Source organism: Martes martes, assembly GCF_963455335.1.
Source record: "Martes martes genome assembly, chromosome: 15".
Lineage (NCBI taxonomy): Eukaryota > Metazoa > Chordata > Mammalia > Carnivora > Mustelidae > Martes > Martes martes.
Window position 1 is genome coordinate 3922072 of NC_137903.1, and position 22147 is coordinate 3944218.

Below are 22147 nucleotides of genomic sequence, written 5' to 3' on the forward strand. Positions count from 1 at the left end.
TCTGCACATGGGCCCGGGGGTGGAGCCTGGCTCTGGCCTGTGACCCGACTGCAGATAGGAGGTCGAGTGTGCCACGTGGCAGGAAACAGGACTAGGGCCCTGCTCGTCTGCTAACCGAGATACCTTCATGCAAGTTCTTTGAAAAAGAGTCCCTAGAAATCTGTCATTTCACCAGTGGTAATTATTTTCACCCTCCATGAGCAAGGACAGCACAGGGTATAAATCATAATTATATTGCTGAGCTCCTCCATGACTATAAATCTTTTTTTTTCTTTTACTTTTTACTTTGAATAGCAGATTGCCCTAACCAAGATTAATTCTGGCTGTAACACACATTCAGAGCGATAAATATTATTGGCTTCTATTCTCCTGAACGGGAATACTTTCAACATGTAGGCAAATAATATAATCATTCAAGGCTGTGTCCTCTAACCTGTTTATTTAATACATTATTTATGAAGAGTTGAAGACTAAGCTTTCCTATTGCATGATATTTGGAAGACGTGACAGTCTAATTCCATTATTTCCCCAAAAGGCGGAGGGATGGCTGGAGAGTTTTACTGCTATACCATGTCCATGAGTACTCCTTGGTATGACGCATTCAATAATCCCCAGAATTTACGAACTGTCCTGAGCTCCCCTGGTATCCCAGAGGATCTCATACGATCTTATACGCTTCATGATCCTAAATGCCTCTCTTTCGAGATGGCCCCTCAATTTACTCCCATTCCTTTCTTACACTGTCTTTAAGAGACCATAGAAATGCATTTATAGAATTGAGAAGTTATATCTTAAGAAAATGAGAAGCCATAGATTGTGAACTGCGATCGTAGTCAGTGGAGATAAGATTTGGATTAGAGTGGGTACAGGAGGAAGGTTCAAAAAAAGAGTGAGTTACTGGAAACTGACTTGTTACATCAGTTTCTTAAAACGGACTGAACGAATAGTCATGGTCGTGTCCGTTCCTTTCTGCCTAAGGACAGGAGCTAAAGGAGTCCGCCAGAGTTCAGCTCCTCTGATTCCCGTTTTCTTTAGCAATCAACGCTTCCCTTGTGGTGAAGCAGTAGAAAATAGGAAGAAACCTCATTGTTCTAGAATCGCAGAGAGAAAATATCTAGAACGAGAAAGGGGAAGAACGTACGAAAGCAGGACAATAAAAGGCAAGTTCTCCGAGAAGACCTTGCCACAGCGGTGTGTGCATCGCGCCTGTGGTTGCTTTCTCACGTCCAGCATTTCCTGTGCCACCAGGGGCTTCTTCGTACATGTGAAAGTCACTACTGTGACTTCAGAAACTGAACGTTGCGTTTCTGTTACAGAAAAAAGTGAATCGGAAGACGACAGTGTACGAGATACAGGATAGCACAGGAATGATGGAGGTTGTGGGGACCGAGAGGTGGCACAACATCAAGTGTGAGGAAGGAGACAAGCTTCGACTCTTCTGCCTTCAGCTGAAGACAATTGATCAGAAGCTGAAACTGACGTGCGGAACTCACAGCCTCATCCAGGTGGGAACCGTACAGAGGAACGCTGGCTTGCCGAAAGAGGCAAATGATTCTGTTCAGGTTTTGAGGGCACCAGGTTCCTGTTTTCGGACACACAGGGTCCCGCAGGTGGGAGGAGAACACAGCCATGCCTTGCGTTCATTTTTAAGTGGAGGATTTTTAAAAGGCTGTGAGGAAATGACATTCACACAGATTGCAAAAAGAGAGGGCGCTTAGGTTAAATAAGGAAATATTTGAAGACGTTAGGAAGGCAGGGAGGCAACTTCTCATCACGGTTGAGAGCAGAGCTTTGAATAGGACGGACGTGATTAGAGTCCTGGCTTCGGGAGTCACCACCTGCCTGATGCTGGGGAAGGAGCTTGAGGTCCTCTGAAAGGGTCACAGTCTCTGCGTCACAGGGTTGATGTAAGACCATACATGGTTAGGGGAGACCATATACGTTATCTAACTGCCCAACACAATAATGGAAATCCGTCTACACTAGGTAGTTTTCCGCAGCAAAGTAGACACTGGAAAGAGTTCTAGGCAAAGGCAATGAGGGACACATATCCTCAAAACTGAGAGACAACACAGTTTCTGTGCAACCGAAATGCCATGATGTGGAGACGGTGGCAAGATGAGGCCGGGGAGTAAAAACAGGGGTCAGGAAGCAGATGGTGTCTTTCTTTTGTGAGGAATAAACAGAAATGGAACATTCATTGTGAAAGTAAGTAACCACTTGACAAATTTCATGCAGAAGAATGCCTGATGACTTTGACATGTTAGCAAAAGTATTCTAGTAACTCTCTGGAGAGATGCATTAGGGAGAGGCCGGGTTTGGAGGCAGGAGCAGCAAGCAGCAGCAGCACTTGCCAGTTTAAGGATAATTCTTAAAGTCATGGGTGTGAAGGATATTGCACAAGAGAAATAATACTATAATAAGTGTATATTCATACGAACAAGAAACCGCCTGGCTGAGGGCTTACTGTGTGCTGGGAACTGAGACAGTGACGAAGACACAGCCATTCTTCCCGTTTCTTTGATAGAGGCCCTGACTGTCGTTATCATTGAAAGGCAGGCGACAGCCCTCCTTGGTACAGTGCAGGACGCAGGAGAGAGAGAAGGAGGCTCCAAGGGGACAGGGGCCGTTGACAGAGCAGGAAACTCAATGCAGGTGGGAGGAAGAGCTGCACACCTTCGCTGCAGCCCCTAGGGTCTCACCGCATCTTTCTCCTCTCTCCTCTAAGGTCGTCAAGGCTAGGAAAAGCAAGAAGGAACCCGCCAATTGTGATGTAAAGGTGGAATTTGATATGATGAACTCACCCCTGGATCAGTTCATGGGCTTTAACAGCGGTCTGGTTAAGACTGAGGATTTCTATTAAAGAGAGACGCGGCAGGAGTAGCCCAGCACATCAGGGCTTTTTATATCTGTGTTGTAGATTATATTTCTTTATTTCATAAAATTTACTTGTATTTTTCTGTATTTTCTGGGAATATTACATTTTGTATCTAACACAGTTATAGTGCAAAAAAAAATAAAACTTCCTTTTACAAAGGGCATCGTCTGCCGAATTCTCTCTAAACCATCAGTGAGCTGTGTGACGGGGGTGGGTCTGTGTGCTGTGAGCCACCGGGGCGCGGGGCGCGGCTCTGGACCTCACCAAACTGGGGGTCTGCGTGCAGACTGTGACTTCCAGAGGGCAAGGCCCTCACTGGGATCACCTTAGGTGACACAGGTCGGTCCCACAGCCTATCTGAAGATCAGTGAATCCTGTGCCCCGGAGAAAGGTTTATTCAGTTTCCTCCCCCCGCAATAAATAACTCCTTTCTGCCTTTATGCTCTCTGAAGGGGAGCATTTGTGTCACTGGTTTCTCGGAAAGAAGCACGATTGCTGATTTATACGGAGAGGCCAATATTTTCAAGACGCTTCCCCATCTCCAGCTGTGGGGAGGTGCCGGGTCCCCTCCCCCGACCTGGAGGTACACCACGCTGTTACCCTTCAGTGCTGTTTTCTTTTTTTTTTTTTTTTTTTTTTTTTTTAAAGATTTTTTTTATTTATTTATTTGACAGACAGAGATCACAAGTAGACAGAGAGGCAGGCGGAGAGAGAGGGAAGCAGGCTCCCTGCCGAGCAGAGAGCCCGATGCGGGACTCGATCCCAGGACCCTGAGATCATGACCTGAGCCGAAGGCAGCGGCTTAACCCACTGAGCCACCCAGGCGCCCTCAGTGCTGTTTTCTTATTCTCACATTTTAAGTGTGTGGATTCCAGACCATGGGACCCAAGGAGGGACATACAAAGAACAAAAAGTTATAAAATAGTGACTGGCATCTACTCTAAGTGCCGGCACATATCACCTAAAGAAATTAAATTCCTAAAATCCACATGTAAGTACACAGTTGACTCGGTTTCTGGGGATTGCCGAGTAGCCTCCCCCCAGGCGCAACAGCGTGACTCCCTCCCGGGATGGGGGTGAGGGAAAGCAGACTCGGCAGGTAAGTACCACAGAGGCCCCGGGGGTGAGGGGCTTACCTGGGAGGGTTTCCTGACCGCAGCCAGGGAGCAGGTGTCAGAGCCGAGCCTGGGAGCCACACCGGCCACATGGTAAACATCACTTTGCGTGGCACCTACGCAGCTGGCGTCCGGAGTGACGAGAGCTCCGCACAGGGGGCCTCACTGACCGGCTGAGCCCTGGTTGCTCTCACTGGGGCTGGGATCGAGGGAGGCCCAGCAGCTGCTGTGGGGTTGAGCCCAGAGCAGAAGGATGACACCGTGCCGGCTGGTGAGTGTTACCCAGTAAGACCTATCTTTCCAAACTGGACAACCAACTAACCAGACAAGGAGGCTGCATATTAGGGGTGAACAGCAGAGTGGACGGCTCTAGACCCATCCTGCCAAGACTGAACCCAAGCCTCAACCTGATTGAATAGGTCTTTTCACTGGACCCTCTCTGAGGTCCTTAATGTTCCTCTCTATTCTTTTTCTTTTTTTTAAAGATCTGTATATTTTGGAGAGATAACAGGGGTGGGGGAGCGGTGCAGAGGGGCAGGGGGAGATGGAAAGAGAGAATATCGAGCAGAGGCTCCCCTCACTGAGTTTGGAGCCCTACTCAGGGCTCAGTCTCACGACCCTGAGATCATGACCTGAGCTCAAATCAAGGGTCAGACGCTTAACACACCGAGTCACCAGACAGCCCTATTCCTCTCTACTCTTAGGACTGGCCCAGTGCATCCTCATAAGGAATACTAAAGTCTGTGATAAAGAATCATGAAAACTCACAGATTTTTGTAGGACTCGTGCCGATCGCCCTTGATTTCTGCTGACTTGTCCACGCTCTAGTGAAGTAAAACCGTTTGCAAATACAGACTTCACCTTCTCTTCCACGTCACGGGCCTGAATTAACACAGTTTCTTCCTTCAGATGACCGCAGTCTCTGTGATTCGCTGTTATGTGGGGACCCTATTTCCAGTCGTGGCCTCATCCCTGTAGCCCAGATAACAGCTCACTACAATACCTACTCCCGGTGGGCTCCGTTCACTTGACTTCTTGGCTTACGGTTCACCGAAGTGCATTCCTTATCCCTGACAGAGAAGGAAAGTGTTTATCAGAGCCTCAGCCCTCTCACAAGCTCAGTGCTCTTTGGGAATATGAAAGCTTTATCGTTGTGGTCATATGAGCTCATTACTCACTTGTGTTTTCTGTGTGTAATTGAGAAAAGCAAGACTAATAATGAAATTCAATCACTGAAATAATGGATCCGAGGCATAGTCAAGAAGGCAAAAGACATTTATAAATGTGAAATGTGAAAAAGACATTTATAAATATTCCAGGAAGGTTCACATGTTCATGGCGCTGTGCCTCTGTTAGTTTTCCAGGAATGCCAGCTGTTAATAATTAGGAGAATGTGTCACACATTACTGAAACCTCAAGGAGTTCAGAGCAGACCTTCCTCTACCCAGGAGGTGCCATCAAGGGAGGACGATGACACGCGCTTCTCCCGACATCTCCTCCTGCCACAGCCACTCTGAGAACAAGGAAGGAGAGACAAGCAACTGGGTGACTCACCTTCCCATTTGGGTCTAATATAAGGGACTTGGTTTCTACTGACTCACATTTAAGGTTCCTGGATGAGAAAGGTCTAATGTAACTCTTTTCAGCTATGAATATATCTCAAGACAAAAGAGGGTATTTCTGCTATCATTTCATTCATTTTGAACAAGATACTTGCAGGAAGGAAATTGGGGTTTTCCTAATAATATCTAAAATTGTGAACATTGGTGGGTAGAGTCTCCAAATCACCTCCTAAAAGATCAAAACTAAAAGATCAAAACTCTTTTTCTGGGAGAAAAAGCAAAAAGGGGAGAAAGCGATCTCACGGCACTCTATGACAGAGCCAGCACTAGCAGACTTTAAATCAGCCCAACTAGTATGATTTTCCATTGTAATCTTTCAAAATACTTCATTTGCTTAGGATTTCACAAGATTTTAACATTCTGCACTTCAGTTTCCAGAGGTTTTCACTAATTTAACTTTCTACTCTTAAAAGCAAACAGCGATTTCTGCCATTTCTAAAGACTATCTCAAGGTCTAGACACCTATAGGAAGTTCCGTGCAGTAAGACCATTAGGGATTTTGTAGAGAAAGATCCGGGTTAAAGATCACATGTACAAAAGGGCATTTTCTCGTAAATAAGATATTTTCTTCTCGTTCCTTCTTTGCTCCATTTTTGTTAAAACATATTACTGTGTTTGCGTCTTAAAATAGCACCTCATTTTGTCTTCCACTAAAATAACTCGAACTGTCATTTTAATCAAATGCATATACTGAGTATCATCCCTTGGTGAATTTGACATTTCTGACCTCAAGAAGTTTTCTGTCTTTGGCTTTCCTGGCAGAAGGAGAGAACTATGCAGCTTTCCCAAGAATACATGTGAACACAGCACTGGGTTCGTTGTCTACTGACTCAGTCTCTCGAAGGTTTTCTCTTTGCTTTCTACCCAGAGTCTCTTCAATACACTACTTCCTTCTACTGAAGGACTCACACAACCTTTTTCATCCCCTGGTTCCCAATTTAATGTCTCCTTCTCAGGAAATCCTCCTGTAGGTCCCGTGTTGGGCTAGGAGATGTCTTCTTTGTATTTACTGGCATCGGATCTTTCTTTCCCCTTTTCTACCACTTGTGACAACTGCCATTATTAGTTGTCATTTCGCCTACACTATAAGCTTCAAGAGCAGACATGCCCTTTCTGTCTTTTAAGGTAGGTTTATCCAAGTGACCAACTCAGGACCTCCTCAGAGTATGTTCTCAATAAATACAGTTGCCCAACAAAATAGCACCACATACCAAGCTAAGAATTTCACAGGGTCCAATGGAGCATCCGTGAGGGTCATCTAATTGAGGCAAGAAGTAATATAGAAGCTGAGATCAAAGATGTCCACCCACATACCCGGAGACATACAGGAAAGTACAGGGGAAAAGACAAGCATTTAAGGGTCTAGGGAAAGGTAAACAGAAGGAAAACCACACACAAACACCTGGAAATGAAAAAGAGTAAGCTACATTTTATGCTTGCATGATTTTATTTGTTCTGATTATGTTGCCCTGAAACCTGGATTTGCCAGACTCTTGCTCTGTCCCATAAATACAAAAGCCGGTCTAATAGGTCATGGAAATACCAATGGCCCCTCGTGTAAAAGGACAGTGTTGTATTCCACATAAGAAAAAGGGACGAGCTTACATGGGCCAGAATGGCAAAACTGTATTAGCTACAGTTTTTTTTATCTTTTCTTCTTTTTTTTTTTTTTTACTTTCTTTCTTTGTGATTAACACATAATTATCTTAGCAAAAAATGACTAAATCCAGACCACAAGTCACTGAAGCAAAATGTAACTTACCTGAAATCCCAACATCTAGGTAACCTCATGTGCGCCCTTTCCAATTTTCACTGCATAGGATACACATAACTTTTTCTGAAAATGGCATCCTACGTTAATCAATAATCTGTAGCCTATTTTATTTTTTAAGACCTTATGATCATCTTACGAGTGCACTGGAGAGGGAGCAAAAGATTTAAGGAGTAAAATGTAAAATGCATGGATGTCTTGAAGTGCATTTGGAACGATGGTAATCTCATGGAATATGACTTTTCAAACCCTGTGTTACAGTTATGTCTGTCATGCACATACTGACATTCTCCACTGTCCTATTCCGTCACCCTGAGGAGCTGTACAATTTCTTCCAGGCTGCACTCCACTGTTACTCTTGTTACTTTCATACAGAAATCAGTACTGCTGATTCACTTCCCTGGGAAAGTGCTTTCCTGGGTCCTGGTAGATGGGTCACATCGATGAGCAGTCAGACACAAGTAAGGTCCAACCACACAGGTGACTGCCCCGTGTGGTGTCCAGCTCCCACCACTCTTTTTTTTTTTTTTCTTTTCTTGAAGATTTATTTATTAGAGAGAGAGAGAATGAGCAGGAGGGGCAGAGGGAGAGAGAGAGAGAGAAACTCAGTCAGACCCATGTTGAGCGCAGAGCCCGACGCGGGGCTCGATCTCAGGACCCTGAGATCACAGCCTGAGCTGAAACCAAGAGTCGGATGCTGAACAGACCGCACCCCCCGGGCGCCCCGAGCTCACAGCACTCCTAAGTATCTCTGGTCTGAGGAGGTGGCCTGCCGTCTCCGTGGGCTTATTTCCCAACCTTGCTGCTCACACTTCCTTCTAAAGATGAGGCGACTTTCTCTTCATAGAGCATCGTGACGCAGCTCGTGTGACCCGAGGCCACTGTGGAGAAAGGACGAGGAAGACGAGCCGGTCTGCTCCCAGGCTGTCTGTTGGCACGCTGGCTCCTACAGCCCCGGCTCACGCTCACGCCACGCTCACGCTCAAGGCCACGCTGTAAGAACAGCCCTGAGACTGAGGCATTCGGGGCCGCGTGGCGGTCTGCCGGCACGTCTTTCTCACTCCTTGCAACACAGCGCTCGTTGTTTGGAAATGGACACTGCGAGTTGACCTCTCTGCCCGTGCACACGCGTGACAGTGAAAAGCAGTTGCTGTTTGTGTCTTGCTGTGGTCTTCAGTCTCCAGTTTCAATGCTATGCAAGGTGGGCTTTTTTCTTTCTTTCTTTCTTTCCTTATTTATTTAGTTATTTATTTTTTACTGTTTTTATTTTCCTTGGCCACTCAAGTGGTTAAAGTATACTTAAATGTATTATTCTTTTATCTAGAGAGCCAACAAGATTTCCAAGATCAATATTATAAACTTCAGGGACAATTGTGAACGGGTTGTTCAAGTTCATAAGGCGAGCCGTCCAATGTTTGCTCAGTTGTCTTCTCCAACACATGGAATTAGAAGTCTTGACTTGCCAGAGGGAGCTTTGGCTGGTAATTGAATACAAAAAACCAGGACTATCTGCTGACACTCTCTCGATGGTGGTGAAGTCTTCCCACTTGGCAGGGTATGGATTGGAGGCCCTCTTAATACACATTCTCTCAAGATATCGCTCTGAAAGTTCTACAGAAAAAGATTCATTAGGCAACCCTGGAATTTAATCAGCTATGATTATCTATTTTTTGCCACAATGATCAATGGCAAAAGAAGAACAGTCGATATTTGTGTCTGTGAGATACAATCTTCTCAAGCCCAACTGAACTGTATCAATAGTCATTTTATTTTCATTTAAAAAATGCATTTCCAACCAAGCTTGGATTCTGGTTGTGACGTGCTGTCAGAATAAGAAATAGACTGGCTGCTATTGCCTGGGTTGGAAGTACATTCAACAGTTAAGCAAATGATTAAATATTCAGGGCTGTTGCTGCTGCTTAATTATAGTTGGAAGGAATATTTCAATTCATAAAACTATTTGCACACTGCTGTCATCTCAGCTGACTCTTATATAATCAGCAGCTTCATGACCCTGCCATACTGGTCTCCTGAGATAGTCGCTCCACTTTACCTTTATTACTCTGTGTGCGGTCTCTCACGGAGATCCTTCATACAGGGCAATGCTCTCACTGCTGAGGGATAGGCTCCTGAGGGTTCCTCTCTACCCTGACCTGAAGACCAGTCCAATGCACCCATCTCAGCAGGGTTAAAGTCTGCCGTAAGGAACCGTGGAAACCCACAGAGGTCTGTGTCTCCCTGGCAGGTCTTCCTTGGTTTTTGCTGACTTACTGCTGCTTTGGTGGAATTATCCAGACGGTTTCCAAATTCAGGCTGCAACTTCTCCACCCCCCTAGTGCAGGTCAGTGCAGTAAGTTTTTTCTCCTTTAGATGACTTCACATCATATGCCAAATGCAGCTGGTCTCTGAGCACCTCCCTTCTAGCCAGGGCCGCCTCCTCCCTGAAGACCACAGAGCAGGTTATAACAATAATGCGTCTGGATTCCTTCCATTTATTTGACATCCTGAGATTCTCCAGGGTCTCCCGTGCCCTTCACAGAATAAATTAAAAAAAAAAAACAAAAACAAAAACAAAAAAAAACAAGGAAAAGTATTTTTTCAGATTTCAACCCTTTTAGAGGCTGGTGTTTTTTCAAATTCTGGAAGTCTTCATTGTCATACTTAGAGAAGCCGATTGCACCCTTTACACAGTTGTTCTCTCTATAACTGAGAAGGGCAAGACTAAAACTGGAATCCAGTCGCTGAAGGCAAGGATCCCAGGCAGGGGTGGGGAGATACGCAGTGCCCGATTCATTTACAAATGCTCCGGGAAGGATTCCCGTGCTTGTGATGATTCTGTCCCTTCATCAGGCCCCTGGTCCGTGTGTCCCTGGCATTGAATTCAAAGGACCTTCCTCCATCCAGGAGGTGCACTCGAGTGCTGCTAATGACAGGCCTCTACCGTCCTCTCCCGCTGCCACCGGGGCTCGAAGGAGAAAGAAAGGGGGAGAAGTGGCTGGGGGACTCACGGCTCCCCTTTGAAATTGGAGCCCGGTTAAGGGTGTTGGCATCTGCTGATCCACGTTTAAGTCTGCCCCCCGGGTAAGAAAGTTCAGTGCCGCAACTCCTGGCGGCTACAGACCATTTTTTTTTTTAAACAATAACAACAACAAAAAAAAATTAAGAAAAAAAAATTTGGCTGTAATTTTTCTTTGTGACTCAGATGTTTACAGGAAGGAAACTGTTCAGTTTCTCTGGCTGATGAAACTGAAAGTTAGAGATGTGGATGGGAGGAGGAGTCTCGAATTATTTCATAGAGACACAATCGTGGCCTGAAGGACAGCAAAGCTGGACACAGCGGGCCTCGTCGAGTGACTCTCGTCGAGTGGCTCTAGCCGTTGCCTTTGCCTTGTCATCTTTCAAAACATTTCATTCTCCTCTGCCCTTCAGGCGACCCTAACATCCTGTAGGTCTGAGTGTGAGATCTTTACTGATTTCTCTCTCGCTGCTACAAGCGGTGATTCTCTATTTTTCCTGGAGGCCTCCGGAGCTACATACCAGGGTCGCGGATTAGCCTTGGTTGTGTCCTGGGACGTTCTCCGAATGGACGGAACCCAGTGCTTAGCTTGTCACCCTAAGTTCACAAGGGGCAGAATTCAGTCTGGTTCTTGGGGTGGGGGAGAGGGGACCGACTGTGTTCAGGAAAGTGGAAACCACAGTGGTTTCATCCTAATCCTTCGTTTACGTGGGAATAGAAGAGACACCCTGTATTGCACCACCACTGAGGCCTGAAGGCAGCATTTGGCTGTTGCAGATTTTAGAATCCACCCTGTGGGCGCTCACAGCACAAGCTGACGTTTAGAAGTGGGCTTTGGCTTTCTTGCCTGGAGGGGGCCCAGGGAACTTGCCGGCTGTGGTGGGCGCTGGGGTAGGGCACAGGGGGGTGGGATGAAAAAAATATTAGGCTACGATATGAAGTAAGAAAACACATCTGGACACAAACTGTATTCTGTGGTATTATCCCAGTTTCACAAAACAGGAGAACACACGCACATACACGCACACACAGCAGAACATTTCTCAAGTTCACGGGCACGCTCACTCAAGCGCATGGTGCCCTAGCATTGTCCTAAGTGCCGTGGGTCCGCTCTACCACGGGTGGCGGACAGCATTTCAGGTCATGGCAGACGGGCTCCCCGGGCTCCTCAGAGGCGAAGGCAAGTCTGGTGATGAAGGTTTACAGGAAGGAAGTGGCGGGAGTTCAATCTGTTACCCACGTGCTGAAACGCTCTAGTCTTCCTGTAGAGTCTGGTACACAACGGTTCCAGGTGCGCTTGAGAGGAAGGTAACATTGAAATGTAGGTTTTGGAATTTCCCAAGTAGTACATGAAGTTTTTTATTTAACCTCTTTAAGTCTGGGGTCAGCTTAAAAAAATGCTTTCTGAGATTGTTCCTTTATTTTGTCTGTTTAATAAGTGAAAAATGCTAAAATCTTGAAACGTAAGGAGGAATTTGTCCAATTTTCCATTCAGTTTTCCCGATTTCTAATATAAATATTGCACATGTATATATGTGTGTGCGTATTTACATATATGTATATACAGAGAGAAAAATAAGCTACAGCTATTTATAGTAATATGAAGGAATATAAAATGATAACAAATAATAGATTTTTATTACTATCAGGAAATACATAATTACAACTATTGTACATTTCAGGGTCTTCAAATTTTTAGGCTGAGGACCCCTGATCGAAAGACAGATTAACAGAAGCAGAACAACTTTCGGTGCACAGTATGAGGACCCCACCAAGAAACGAGCCACAGAGGCAGCCCGAGGCTTCTAGACCATTCTGAGGTATGGACAGGGGCAGAGGTCTGAGGTCCCAAAGGCCAGCAGGTGATTCACAGGCGGATGAGCCGAGATGTTCGGTACCCAAGCTTCGCCCTGTTGGCAGGTGAGTGTCCCGTTTATCTCTGGTCATCTCTCCCCCTGGCGCAGGCCTGCTCTCTAAATTCGTCTAGGCAGGTAGAAGGGAGGAAAAGGACGTTCCTGAGCAGCTCCAGCTCCACACAAGGCAAAGTGGCCCATGGGGGGTGGGCATCCCGCTGACCTTCAGCAATGAAATCCCCCTTCTGCCGAGGCTCTCTGTCTTACAGTCAAATTCTAATTAACCGACTGAGATGGACTTGTCCGATTAGATTACAGTTCGCAGGACAAAACCTCCCCAACTCTCCTTCAACACTCAAAAGACCTTTTGTCAACAACGTGTAGGTAGATTAAGAGAAAATACTTCGAGTCTAGGTTTTGCCCTTTATGTGTTTTCTTTGAATGCTTTATTTTGGCTAACTTAGGCCATCTTTCTTTCTTTTTTTTTGTTTTTTTGTTTTTTTAGTTAAGTTTATTTATTTATTTATTTACTTACTTATTTTTTGGGAGAGAAAGAGAGAGAACGTGAGCAGGGCGAGGGGCAGAGGGCGAGAGAGAGAGAGAGAGAGAGAGAATCTTGAGCAGACTCCATGCCCAGTGCAGAGCCTGACGCAGGGCTGGATTGCACGACCCTGAGATCATGATCTGAGCCGAAATCAAGAGTCAGACAGACGTTCAACCAACTGAGCCTCCCAGGTGCCCCCTATTAAGTTTTCACTTTAATTCCAGTTAGTTAATGATGCAGTCTCTGTGGAAATCATTATTTCAATTTGAACCTTTAGTCTATGTTTCCTACTTTCCTTTTCTGTCAATACTTTCACATGTGTGTTCCCATCGTCCCCTAAGGACAGGTAACTTGAGGAGCTCATCAGCGTTCTCTCCTCACTCCTCAGCCGCGGTTAGTCTCCTCTCCATTTCATTTCTCTTCAGTCCAGGTGTGGGTTTTTTTGAGACAGTGACAGACCTCATTAAGGTGGTTGTTCATTCTTACTTACCTTTTATCCCGAATCATTTCCTGGCTTTATTTATGTGTTTTCTTATTGAATGTGATTTCCAAAATAGTGTTTTGGTGGGTGTCTTTTTTTTGTTTTTTTTTTTTGGTTTGTTTTTTTTTCCCCCAAATCTCCTGGTTGTTAACTGTGCTGGTTAATACCAGACAATCACTTTTTAGGTCCTCACATTAAAATATAATTTTGGCTAGATGTAAAACTCTAGTTTTTCAAAATTATTTTTTCTTTGACGTAGGTTGGGGACACCTCCCTGAAGCCATTAGGGTTTCATAGGGTTTGGAATTCATATTTTGAGTAACTTAAGAAGGGGTATTTAATTCATACACTATACGTAGTGTATGATGTCGATGGCTCAGTGGGGTCTAGGTTATGACCCCAAATCGAATGTGCTGATACTTGTACAACAAAACATATAAAGCCACTAAAGTAATCCCGTTCCATAAATACTGCAATCCTGCTCTTGGGAGCAAGGAGTCCAGCAAGAGAACAATGTTGTGGGCACACGGACACAGAGAACGGGGTCCAACATCCAGTTTATTACCTTGGTAGGGTTGCCAGAGCAAAGAAACCCGGAGTCTAGTTCCGTGCCTGCCTTATAGGGACTCTCAATAAGCATATTTACCCAATGAAGAAATAAAAATCGAGTACTAAGAGAAGAGTCAGCACAGCTAATAAAGGACAAGTAAGTGTCATCTTGTATTGAAAACCAGGGGAAAAATCTACTTTCCTCCCAACAATGGCAGACACTATCATACAAACATGACAGAACAATGGAGTGTGTCGAGGAGCAGAGCCAGCCTCTGGGGATGGTGGCAATCAGTGCATTCCCAGCTAGGTCACCGCCCCCCATGCTTTCAGATACTTACACAAACCCCACACATCACTTGCTTCGACAAAGTGCCCTCTTTATGTCCCCGCTCCTACACCTCCCTAAAATTAATGACAGGTGCAATCAAATCCTGAAAGAGCTTCTCATCTAGTCTTGGACTGAATATGATTCATTTACCCCATCTCTCGTTCCTTTATCAAACACGCAGTTGGACACACCACCAGATTCTACAACTTTTGCTATTTACAAGGTATGTGTTTATTAAGTGACTCCTGACCTCAAGATGATTCTTGTCCTTGGTTGGTCCTTCCCACACCATGAATTTTGACGTGTGCTACTTTACTATGTTTCTTTTGCTTGGAATCCCTTTCTCTTATCTGTTCTTTGTCCCAGTCTTTTCCAAGGCTGATCCAATCCATTTTGGGTTAATTCCTCCCTGATACCCCACCCAGAAGAGCTCAGAGCCTTTTTTTTTTTTTTTTTTTTACATATTTATTTTAGAGAGAGAGAATGTGTACAAGCAGAGGGAGGGACAGAGGGATAGAAAATCCCCAAGCTGATTCCACTGAGCATGGAGCCTGACTCAGGCAGAGATCATGACCTGAGTCCAAATCAAGAGTCAGACACGTCATTGATGGAGCCACCCCGAAGCCCCAGCTCCGATCCTCTTACTGCCTCCTTTCATTGGCCTCTTTATTTTCTGGTACGGGATTTGTCACAAATAATAAATCTATGGTTTTCTCTCCTATTAGAAATAAATTCAGATTATGGATATCTTGTGCAGAGGCAACAGAAGGCACGTTGGAAGAGTGAGTTCACTCCTGTGTGCATTAAATCCTGTTCCAGCCAATATTCTGCTGGGCGATGCTATTGACCCTGCAGTTACCTCCATGCAGGGCACAGAAGCCTGTGTCCGGAGTGAACTGGCAGGGGACTTGAGAGACAGGCAGGAAGGGCGCTAAGTCACTGTCATATAATCTAGTTTCTAACCCACACCCACGCTGCTCTCTGACTCAAGCTGCCAGCCTCCACCACCCCACATATCCCAGCTGAAGACAGACTGCTGGTATATGGGCTTTCTCAGTTTAAAAAATGTGTATTTTTATTTTGTTGTTAGTTCCAAGAATCTGTATTTCTCTTAACAGTTTTAAAAGTTTTATTTGTGGGACCAAGCAAGCATCCTGTGTCTTTTTATCATCCCAGCACCAGGAACCAAAGATGGAGTCCATGTCTGGTCATTACCACTTCACTTGCTACTTTAATGACTTCTGAGCATGTTAGGACAACTCCACCTTTCTCATGCACACTGGCTCGGAAGGGCCCCTGTCTCCCCGCTAGGATCCCACCTGCCTGAGTGGGCGACACAAGAATGTTTCTGTTTTCCTCGAACCACTTGAGCACAGAAAGGAAGAGTGATGTTCCTCCATGACACACCACAGACGTACGTCAAAACACACCACACCACCATTTCTTCTTAAGTGTCCCGGCACCTGCACAGGAGGCCTGCAGGATAAGACCAGGATATCTTCCACACGACCTGCCAGATGCACAGGAAATCCTTGCTCTTATTCTTCCTGGGTTCTGCCGAAGATTGTGTCTATGATGTGGGTTCTTGATGCTTTGTATTCGGAACTGAAAGCAGACCACCTGTACCTTTTATCTGTTCTGCCGTGTCTCCCTTCAAACCAAGAGCACAGAAGGGCATGAACAAACACAGAACAAGGGATGGTAGTCTACAAGGCTTCAAGCTGGAGGGAAAAATAATCAGTTGTCATTCTGAAATATTATGCAACCAAACTTTATCTTTGAGATCTCTAAATTCTATTGCTGTGATGGAAACATTTTATTTAACTGATTTTTAAAGGGTAATAATCAAGCCATTCCTGTTGATGGGATTGCATTACTACAGATGACTGATGTGAATACAAAGACTTCTTTTTATAAGGTGATTCTGGGATTTCTGTCAATGGGGTCATCATAAACCATAAAACACTGTACATCAGACAAGACACACAAACTCCTATCAGACTGTAAAATGACAATGACAATAATGTCATTTGCATTTATTGAGCATCTAAGGTGGGGGAGGGGGAGAACTCCAAGACCAGTGTTCTTTTTTTACACACCTCGTTTTTTTCTTCATTACATGTCCGCATTAGCACTCTATTGTTGCTGCCGTTTCGCACCACTAGAAGATTTGCTGTTGCCTCTTAGGAGCTCAATGCGTATTTACTGAAGGACGCATGGATAGGTGGATGGATGATGTGCTGGCTTCTCACCAAGGCCGCCATAATGCAGTTGTAAAATCTGGCTTGGGTGCCCCAGGCTGATGGCCAAGTTCTACTTCATCATGAAACACCAAAGTATATTTAAAATATATTTAAATATTTAAAATACCAAGATGGTCATTGTCAGTTATTTGAGATACTCTCGTACAGAGGAAGGGGTGAAAAGTTATTCAATGTTTTTTCTGATAGAAATGAGTAGTCCTGGGTACCTGGGTGGCTCAGTTGGTTAAGCGTCTGCCTTCAGCTCAGGTCATGACCCTGGAGTCCCAGGATCGAGTCCTGCATCGGGCTCCCTGCTTAGTGGGGAGTCTGCTTGTCCCTCTGACCCTCTCCCCTCTCAGGCTCACTCTCTCTCTCTCTCTCTCTCAGTAAATAAATAAAATATTTTTTAAAAATGAGTAGTTCTGTGCTAAACATAACAATCTTTGAATTTAAACTGAATTTTCTAGAAAGAAGAATGATTTAGCTATTAGAGCTGTTAAGAGTAGAATGAGCTGTCTCAAGGGGCAGTGTGCTCTCTGTCACTACCTCTCAGAGTAGAAAGTGGCTGGCTCTCTGTCAGGAGAATACAGAGAGATCTCCGCCCTCTGAAGAAGAGAAACTTGTCCTCCCCAGGGAAGTTAGGTCCAGGAAATAGGTGTCTCGGGAGGTACGCAGAGCAAGTCTCCCTTCCGTGTGGAGAGCATGGGAGAGACACAGACTCGAGAGAGAGGAGAGCATCACCACCACGTGACCCCCAGCACGGCAGCCGTTGTCGGTCACGCACAGCGGTACCAAGGGAGCATTCGTGGTACCAAGGATCTCACTCTCCTTGACAATCAGTCAGGTGCATATTTCCCTGCGTGATCTCGTTTATCATTTCCAGCCTCTTGTCCTCCCCCTACAGACTCCCGCAGACCCTGATCAGGTCTCCTCTGAGCGCCGCGCCCTCCTTTTATTCATCTCCCTTCCCGTAGCGGTCTGTCCCCTCTGCTGACTATCGACTCTGACTCCACTCACGGTTCGCCCAGGTCTCCTCTACCTTCCAGGAGGTGAGGTCGTGGGAGAAGAGCACGCAGCACTCTGAGTGTGGACAGGCAGTGGCTAGGCGGGGAGAACATTCCATGAAGGAAAAGTGAAACCCACGGGAAGCAGAACAAAACCTGGTTTCCTACCAGAATAGTTCAGGGCAATTTGGATAAATGTTCCCACCCAAAGTTGGCCTAAGAATGACCTAGGAAGGAATTTTAGTGCCATGTAGAAATGTAATTGACTTCCTGTACATGGATGTTGGTAACTTTGTGCAGTTATGTGTAATTACTGCCACCCTGAAACCATCTCTAAGAGCTACAACTTCTAACTTCAGGTAGGAAATACAGTGCAACACACAATTGGTTCCTTCTCTAAAGTGCCTTAGATACTGTGAGGCGTCTACAGGTGCACAGCACCATGGGCTTATACCATCACTTACATGGTTTCATTTGACCTTCATAGAAATCATCAGAGAGAAGCCACATTATTCAGGCCATACATAGACACACACTCACCCACACAGATACACAGAGAGACAGACACACAGACACACACACAGATACACACACTCCCACCCCCCCCACACAGAGGCACACGCAGAGAGATCCACACACAGACATGCACACAGATACACACGCTCCCACCCCCCCTACACAGAGACATACACAGAGAGACACACACACAGACATGCACAAAGATACACACGCTCCCACCCCCCCCACACAGAGACATACACACAGAGAACACGCACAGACACACATGCTCCCGCACACACACACAGACACACAGACACACACACAGAGTACTATATAAAATTGGTCACGGTTTTTGCTGTAATTTAGAACTGAACTCAGAATCTTAAACTTGTTAGCATTTGTCATTGGCTGGGGAAGGAGAGAGACCATGCTAGGAAGTATTTCACCCACAAACTTTCTACCATCTTGCACGTCAATAATTTCTTTTGTTTCTTTTCCTTCTGATGCTCATGAGGTGATATCTTAAACATTTTAAGAACACAGAAACATTTATTTGGGTACATAGAGCTTCTTCTCTTGGGCCAAAGAGTCTTAAGCCCTAACCTGAAACTAAAAGGGAACACAACTCTGAGGTCAAACCTTTCCATCAGTTGTTAATTATTATTCTCTTCTCAAAGTTCCAATTCATTTTGTCCTTATTGCTAAGTAAATGTGCGTAAATTGTGGTTTTAGTAATTTGTGGTAAGAATCTCCCAAAATTAGGGGCACCTGGGTGGCTCAGCGGGTTAAGGCCTCTGCCTTCAGCTCAGGTCATGATCTCAGGGTCCTGGGATCGAGCCCCGCATCGGGCTCTCTGCTCAGCAGGGAGCCTGCTTCCTCCTCTCTCTCTCCCTCTTTGCCTACTTGTGATCTATCTGTCAAATAAATAAATAAAATCTTAAAAAAAAAAAATAAAGTCACGTCTCCCTCTCAAAAAAAAAAAAAAAAGAATCTCCCAAAATTAGGTATTTATGGTGGATTGGAAGCTCAATATTAGCAACAGTAAAGAATCTCATCTCCAATATTAGAATGGAATCGTATCAGGAAGATCTTGAGAGCAAAGTGAAGCCTGCAAATAAAGCAGAGTAAAGGAACTTTCGTTTCAGGCACGTACAGGACAGATCACTCCTTCCTCCTGCTCCACAGAGTCTCATTTTTATTCCAGTCAAAGTAGAAAAATCACCCACAGGGATACAGATGCCCTTTCTGCCACCAGAATTTGTTTGCGTGTTATGGCATTGTTTGGGGGCAAAAGAAAGAACACAGCAAGTTAAAACGGAGACACGGATTGCAAATGCCAGGGAAGAAGAGCTCCGTGGAAGAAGAATTCAGGTTGGAGAGGAAAGAACGTCACCTGATAATTCAAATGAATTCCTACTTGGTGCTTGTGCCCCAAATTCCCCTTGTCCTAATGTGTCTATAACATCTAATTTTCCTGTAGCCATATTATATATCAAGATAGTCATATTTTGTAGAGGAATAAGAACACTATGAAATGGAGAATAATACAGAAAAGATATATGGAGTGGGGGAAGGAAAATGGTACAATATCGAGTGTGATGTAGTAGATCATTATCCCCTCTTTTGCTTTTAACTGAAAGTAACAAGCCAGAGGTCAAAGCTTATATATGGAATTTATAGTTCCATACAGATGGGAGCCATATAGACCAACATTAGTTTTCCAAAGAGACAAAAAAAAAAAAGGTGTAGACTTTGGGAAAACTATATTCCTGTGGTTTTACACATTAAGTTCAGCTGACACCAGAAGTATGAGAGTGTCAACAACGTGCTAATAAATTAGATGAAGAATTTTATTAGGATATATTAAGTAGGGATATGTAAGCTTACCTTCATATAGACTTTATTTTTTTCCCTCAAGATTTTATTTAAATTCTAGTTAGTTAACATCTAGTGTAGCACTGGTTTCAGCGGTAGACTTTAGTGATTCATCACTTACATACAACACACATTTTCATCACAAGTGTCCTGCTTAATGCCCATCACCCATTTACTCCATCCCCCCACCCATCTCCCCTCCAGCAACCCTCAATTAAGAGTCCCTATAGTTAAGAATCTCTTAGAGTTTCCCTCCCTCTTTGATTTCATCTTATTTCTTTTTCCTTCCCTTCCCCTATGTTCATCTATTTTGTTTCTTAAATTCCACATATAAGTGAAATCATATGGTATTTGTCTTTCTCTGAGTGACTTATTTCACTTAGCATAATACACTGTAGTTTAATCTACATTGTTGCAAATGGCAAGATTTCATTCTTTTTGATGGCTGAGATATATATATATATATCTCACATCTTCTTTACTCATTCGTCTGTCAATGGACATCCGGACTCTTTCTATATTTTAGCGATTGTGGCCACTGCTGCTATATGCTTCAAGGCGCAGGTGCCCCTTCGAACCACTATGTTTGTATCCTTTAGATAAATACATAGTAGTGCTATTGCTGGGTCATAGGGTAGTTCTCTTTTTAACTTTTTGAGGAACGTTTTGAGAAGTGGCTCACCAGTTTGCTTTCCCACCAACAGTGTACAAGGGTTCCTCTTTCTCTGCATATTTGCCAACATGTTATTTCCAGAGTTGTTAATATTACGTTTTAAAAGGATATGAAACTTGTGCTAAGTGATAGAAGATTGGTAGACATGAGCAGTGTCGGAAAGGACTTTGCTGGGTGGTTAAAAGCGAGGGCTCTGGAGTCCGATAGGCCTGGCTCAGATCTGGCTCCATCAATCCCTCGTTGTGTTGTGTGGGGAAAAGAGCTTGAACGGACTTCTCTCACGTGGAGAAAGTCTCTCGCTCACAGGTTGATTGGAAAGGTAAGTGAGAGAATTCATACACATTACTTATCACAGTCCTCGTGGCTCATCAGTGCACAGTAGTATCGTTCTTGGCAGAGTGGAGGGATGGGAGCTGTTGGTAGGTAGAGGAAGCATCACGTGCAGATGCTCGAAGCATGAGGCAGTGTGAATGGGTCCCTACCCTGGAAGCTTGAGGCATGTGAGAGGGTATGGGGAAATTAGGCTGCAGAGGAAAAAAAACGTGTTTCATAGTAACCTACTTTACATCAGAAAGAAATTGGGTCTTCACTGTAAAAAGTGGGTAAATAACTGAGAGGTTTTCTGTAAAAGAAATTATTTGGGGACGCCTGGATGGCCCAGCTGGTTAAGCGCCAGACTCTTGTCTTCTGCTCCGGTAGTGAGGTAGTGAGGCTTTCCTGCATATCCTTCCTCAAAGATGGTCTGTCTAGTGGGACTGCTCATGGTGTCCAATACAGAGATGATGGAAATGACCACTTTCCAGGGACACTGCAGCTCCTACAGATACTTAAAATATAATAAAAAAAAAACACTTAAACAACTTAAGGACAGTAGATTTGGTTACTAAGATCCAATGGCCGAAATTCCTATAAAACACAACTTACCGAAACTGCCTCATAAAGAAATGGAACATCGGAATGTCCCTATATCTACACAAGGAAATTCATTTGTAATAAAAATCTTTCCACAGTAAAAGCTCTGAGAATAAACCCTTGATGATTCTATCAAGCGACTAAGGAGGAAGTATTACTGATCTTAGACACATGCTTTTAGAAATGCCAACATCACCATCATATCCAATCAGATAAAGATCAAACAAAAAGAGACATAGAGGCCAACATCCCTCATGAAAGTAAATGTAAACATACTTTCTTAAATCCTTAAAAATTGAATCTAGCAATATGTGATAAGCAATAGCGAGCCCTGGGACCCTGTGCTTGAACTCAGGGATGCAACACTGATTCCACATGTAAACCTCTATCATGCTTTGCGTTTCCGTGGAAGGAGACGTTGACTGCCCCAGGACACCAAGCTGTTTGGGTGACCAGTGGTCCTGTGAATTCATAAATTGAGCCGGCCAAGCCTTCCACTCTGGTAGGCTTCCTTCCAGCTCTTGAAGATAAGGATTTTGCCACTCTTCCCAGACTCCGTTGCTACAGCTGCCCTAACAAAATATACAGACTGGGGGGTGGGGGTGGGGGGCTGCTTACACAGCAGAAATCTATTTTCTCAGTGTTCTTGAGGCTAGAAATCCAATATCGAACTGTCAAAGGTTTGCTTTCTCCTGAGTTCCAGTTCGCAGGCTGTCACCTTCTCACTGTGTCCTCACGCGGTGTTCCCTGCTCTCTGGGTAGGTTAAAACCTCCTCTTT

At 44.6% G+C, this 22147-nt stretch overlaps 1 protein-coding gene across 1 annotated transcript in view; it reads left to right on the forward strand.

Annotated features, from left to right (window-relative positions):
* Positions 1–22147, forward strand: part of LOC308355592 (gamma-interferon-inducible protein 16-like) — a 57559-nt gene that overhangs the window by 11270 nt on the left and 24142 nt on the right. Inside the window, exons 6-7 of the mRNA XM_080823910.1 lie at positions 1317–1505; positions 2729–2855. Coding sequence (XP_080680036.1) covers positions 1317–1505; positions 2729–2855 — 316 coding nt within the window. The remainder of the gene's footprint in view (positions 1–1316; positions 1506–2728; positions 2856–22147) is intronic.